General features: G+C 42.1%; 2 protein-coding genes across 3 annotated transcripts in view; both read left to right on the forward strand.

The window, feature by feature from the left end:
- Positions 1-2997, forward strand: part of nfxl1 (nuclear transcription factor, X-box binding-like 1) — a 13349-nt gene extending 10352 nt beyond the window's left edge. For both annotated transcript variants that reach the window (XM_027162466.2, XM_027162468.2), the window contains exons 20-23: positions 563-667; positions 1467-1553; positions 2277-2330; positions 2446-2997. In XM_027162466.2, the coding sequence (XP_027018267.2) occupies positions 563-667; positions 1467-1553; positions 2277-2330; positions 2446-2619 (420 nt within the window). In that variant the 3' untranslated portion in view covers positions 2620-2997. The remainder of the gene's footprint in view (positions 1-562; positions 668-1466; positions 1554-2276; positions 2331-2445) is intronic.
- Positions 2998-4084: 1087 nt separating this feature from the next.
- Positions 4085-5000, forward strand: part of corin (corin, serine peptidase) — a 21031-nt gene continuing 20115 nt past the window's right edge. Inside the window, exon 1 of the mRNA XM_047807546.1 lies at positions 4085-4243. Within this exon, the coding sequence (XP_047663502.1) occupies positions 4184-4243 (60 nt within the window). The 5' untranslated portion in view covers positions 4085-4183. The remainder of the gene's footprint in view (positions 4244-5000) is intronic.

A 5000-nucleotide genomic window follows, 5' to 3' on the forward strand; every position in this document is an offset into this window, starting at 1 on the left:
CTCTCCATGTCCTTATTGCTCACTTGCCTTTAAATCCTACTGAGTTATTGTTCATTCCCCAAACCCTGAGGAACAGAATCATGGGCAATGGATCAGTACAATGTTTTGTTTGCTAAGCTGATTTACTGTTCATATTAGATTTTTTTTATTAGATTGTCCATGTTTTATTTAAGGTTGTGTTTAATATTTATCACTAGTCTGTAGTGAACAGCCGTGACCCACCCACACAATGGCTCAGCCTGAGTGAGGTTCTGATTATACGTGTGTAATATGAAGGTAATAAACAGTGAATTTGCAGATGGATCATTTGAAGGGACCGAAGCCTCAGACTGAGTTATGTGTATATTGAAAGTGATTGATTTAAAATGCCAAAAAGATTAAACATGGTTGTTAACGTTAACAGCCGTAAGTGTGAGGTAGCTTTATAAGGGTGATGGTGTTGTGTGCCATTGAAGCCGTTCCACTATTAAAATGATGGTTTCACTTATTCGGTTTCTTGTCATGATTCTGTTTATCATTAGTATTAGATCACTAGTGTGTGATTGTGTGTGTGTTTGTGTAGCTGAAGTGTGGCCATCGCTGTAAGGAGCTGTGTCACACAGGGGTTTGTGAAGAGAACTGCAACCAGAAAGTCAAGGTCAAGTGTCCATGCAAGAGGATCAAAAAGGTACACGTGTGATTCTGAAGCTTTATGGATGTTTCAATACTGTTGTTCTTTTAACAGTTTACAGTAAAAGCTCATATTGTGCCCCTTAAAGGAGCTGAAGTACTGGGATCTGATTCATTTATTTATTTTACGTATAGCTATCTAACATAGCGTTAAGTTCTGTTCCCTGCTAGCAAGAGCATGCATTGTGTCCTGTGTAAAGTCCTGGTCTTGTTCCCTAAACTGTGATGTTAACTGTGTTTGTGCAGCTGAAACATTAATGTTGTGTTGGATACGGTTCATTACATCTACCTTTAAATCAGATGTGCAGATGTGCAACCTCGTGCTTTACTGCTTTGCACTACACCCCCCCCCACACACACACACACACACAAACGCACACACACACACATCTTATTCTCAGCACACATTCAGCTGTAAATCTGACTCATCTCTCTGTGCATCTAATGAAGCACGTCAGTGAGAAACAAAAAGACTTTACAAAGTCACATTTATTGGAAAAGGCTTAAAAACTTTGCAGCAGAAATGATTTAAAGATGTTCAGTGAACAGCATGGACCTCATTTCCAAACAACAAACATTTGCGCGGGGAAAAAAAATCTGTGTTTTTCTTTCTTTTTTTTTTTCTCTGATCTTTCCTATTTCCCAAGAGCACACAAGTAGTGAGCTGGGGCTCTGAGATTGATCTACAGTTAAGCCTCCTAGTGAGAAGGAAACGTCTATGACTTTGTAGAAAGGACAATGATTAGTCATCATGGATTCTTTTTAAATTGTGTGTGTGTGTGTGTGTGTGTGTGTAGGAGTTCTCGTGTTCCCACACCAGACAGGAGGGGAATGTTGTGTTATGTGACGAAACCTGTAAGGACCTACAGAGGAAATATGCTGAGGTAACACACACACACACACACACACACACACACACACACACACACAAAGCCATTATGTATATACGGTTCACAACACATTGAGTTAAACCTGATGCAGAATGAAATACAGTATTACACAGTAGTGAGTTGTTTATAATCACTTCTCACTTCTACACCACAGTTCTATCGGATTATGGCTTCTGATTGATCAGAAAGTGTCGATTAACTTTAAGTGCACAACTGTTTTTATTAATATTCTATACTAACAGCTCTTTTATGTAAAAACAAATTTAAATGACTGATATGGTGAAGTGTAATTAGTGAAGACCGAGAATAAATAGGGGCTGAAGAGGGCTGAATGTTTATAGCTGCTGTGTGTGTCTGTGTGAGAGAGAGAGAGTATAATGAGTTACCATGGTGATTGGGTGTAAAATGCACTATTGTGTGTTCAGCTTTATGTGCTGCCACTGGGGGAGCTAAAAATATGGGGCCATTAGTACAGTGCAAACACACACACACACACACACACACAGACATGAAGGCAGTAAACCGCTAAAACTCACACTAGAGCTAATGGTGATTACCCACGTTCATTACACACAAACAGAACAATCCATCTGAGACACTAATAACTTTCCCTGGGAGAAATGTACAATTTAAGATTGGGTGTGTGTGTGTGTGTGTGTGTGTGTGTGTGTGTGTGTGTGTGTGTGTGTGTGTGTGTGTGTGCGTGCACATGCACAGGCCCAGGAAGCAGAGGAGAGAGCAATCAAAGAGGAAGAGCTGAAGAAACAGCAGGTATTTTTCCCCCCATATAGATGAGTCTAATTCTGTTATCATTGTACTGTGTCCTCGTGTGTATAAGTGTGTGTGTGTGTGTGTGTGTGTGTGTGTGTGTGTTTGTCTGTCTCAGGCCGAGCTGGAGGCCTTTGAAAAGCGGCAGAAAGGAAAACGGAAGAAGAATCGGCGCAACACAGAGGTGGAAACCCAGGAAAGTGTGTGGCTTAAATACAGGAAGTACCTCCTGGTGCCTGTCTGTGGCGTCCTATTGGCTGTTGGAGCGTTTTATCTTCTGCAGGCCAGTTAGAGCACTGGGCCAGTGACCAGCACTGAAACACCACACTGACACACACAGGTTCACTCTTTACTGTTTACTGCTTTAATCATCGGGATGACAAAGGTGTGTGTGTGTGTGTGCGCGTGTGTGTGTGTGCGTGTGTTCATTGCTCAGACTTATCAATTTTTATTTTGAACATTTCTAAGCCAGGCGTCTGTGTTAATTCTGTTTCTCTCTCTTTATAACTTCAGTCAGTTGTTAAACTCAGTAATGCTGAATCAGCACTTTTCAGTTTCACTCTTCAGGCCTGAGATGAAGGACAAATTAAATTATAAGTTCTCTAACTGTTAGATTTTACAATGAGAGCTTTCACACACGTCATGAATAAAGTTGTGTTTAAAGACATTATGAACAGTGTCGTCTTTCTGTTCTGCTAATCAGCACACTAACAGTCTTTCCCTGACTCACTGAGATCTTTCTCACCGGGTGAAGCTTTCTGACCTGAACGCTGAAGCTGTTAAAGAACAAAGAGCTCAGATCACTAGGTTACAGATCACCAGGTTACAGATGACTAGGTTACACATCACTAGGTTACACATCACTAGGTTACACATCACTAGGTTACAGATCACCAGGTTACACATCACTAGGTTACAGATCACCAGGTTACAGATCATCTCGTTACAGATCACCAGGTTACACATCACTAGATTACAGATCACCTCGTTACAGATCACCTCGTTACAGATCACCAGGTTACAGAACACTAGGTTACAGATGACTAGGTTACACATCACTAGGTTACAGATCACCAGGTTACAGATGACTAGGTTACACATCACTAGGTTACACATCACTAGGTTACAGATCACCAGGTTACAGATGACTAGGTTACAGATCACAAGGTTACAGATGACTAGGTTACAGCCTTTCAGTTTTTGAGTTAATCTTTGCGAATGAATCTCAGGGGGTTAATTCTCAGTGCCGCTTCCAAGCCCAGATAAAACGTGAGGTTTGCGTCTGGAAGGGTCTCCAGTGTAAAAACCTCGTGCACATCAAATACGCGGACCAGGTGTTCCCGTGGACCCGAAAGGGAACCAGGCGAATCAACTAGGTAAATGAATCTGAGTGTCTACTAGCATTAGAGCAAGGGGCGTGTCCAACAGGGGGCGTGTCTTGTACGCTGTTCTTCAGATGATCTCCTGTATAATAATGTGTGATTGTTTGACTGCGTGTCCGATTATCTGATGAAGATCCTCTAACCATCTCCATCTTCTGGGTTTTTGTGTCCATTACAAAGTTCTGTCTCCGTTTAATCTCACACACACTTTATGTAAATGTTAATGTCAGCTAAGAGATGTTTGGAGTAATAAACGATCTGAATATTATATATATATTATATAACCTGATGAGTGTTTGTGGGCGTGGCCTGTGCTCACTGAGGGCGGGGTTAACGTGGCAGAGGAAGGCGCGCGCACTGGGATTAAATGAATGAAGGATGTGTGTGTGAGAGCAGAGCGGGATCGGGAGCGGGAGACCGGGGACACAAACACGTCCTGATTCACTACAAACACCTGTGCACCTGTGCGCGTGCATGTCCTCCACGGAGAAGCTGCGCGCGCTCAGTCTGGAGGAGCAGCGCGAGCCCCCCGGGGTAAGAAACACACCGTGTAACGGGATCTGTGTGTGTTATTAAGTGTTGTATGTCGTATGCTGTTTATGTGCAACAAACTCCACACACTCGTGTCTAGGGTTTATACTACTGCATGTTTACTGAAATAAATACATCAATAAAAGCCCGTGTTACGTCTCAGAACAAAGGGGCACTAAAGGGGCATTAAAGGGAACTAAAGGGAACTAAAGGGAACTTTCTGTTGGATGGTGTGACAGAGTCACATCAGGTTTTATTTAATGACGCTAGAAAGAAATTCGTCTGTTTTACATAAATATTTACACACACACACACACATACATTCACACACACACACACACATTCACAGACACACACACACACACACGCACTCACACACACATTCACACACACACACACTCACACATTCACACATTCACACACACACACACACACACACACACACACACACACACACACACACACACCTGTTCTGGCATAAATGGTATTTTTAAGAATATTCCTTCATCCTAAAGAACTATTAAAGCTAATTTTGAAAAAGTTTTTCACTTTGAAAATATTTGCAGACAATTTACTTTACGATTTGGTGAAGTTTTAGGGACCTTTTTTGTGTCATGGTGATCTGAGCGTAACATAGCAACAGTCACTCCAGCCCACATTAAGGAGGATTCTGTTCTGCACTGATTCACTGATTCACACTTTAACTTCCAGCTTTAAAGGCTTCACGTGTCACTGAGTCCCAGGCGCAGCGTGTCCGAGG

Source organism: Tachysurus fulvidraco, chromosome 23, assembly GCF_022655615.1.
Source record: "Tachysurus fulvidraco isolate hzauxx_2018 chromosome 23, HZAU_PFXX_2.0, whole genome shotgun sequence".
Lineage (NCBI taxonomy): Eukaryota > Metazoa > Chordata > Actinopteri > Siluriformes > Bagridae > Tachysurus > Tachysurus fulvidraco.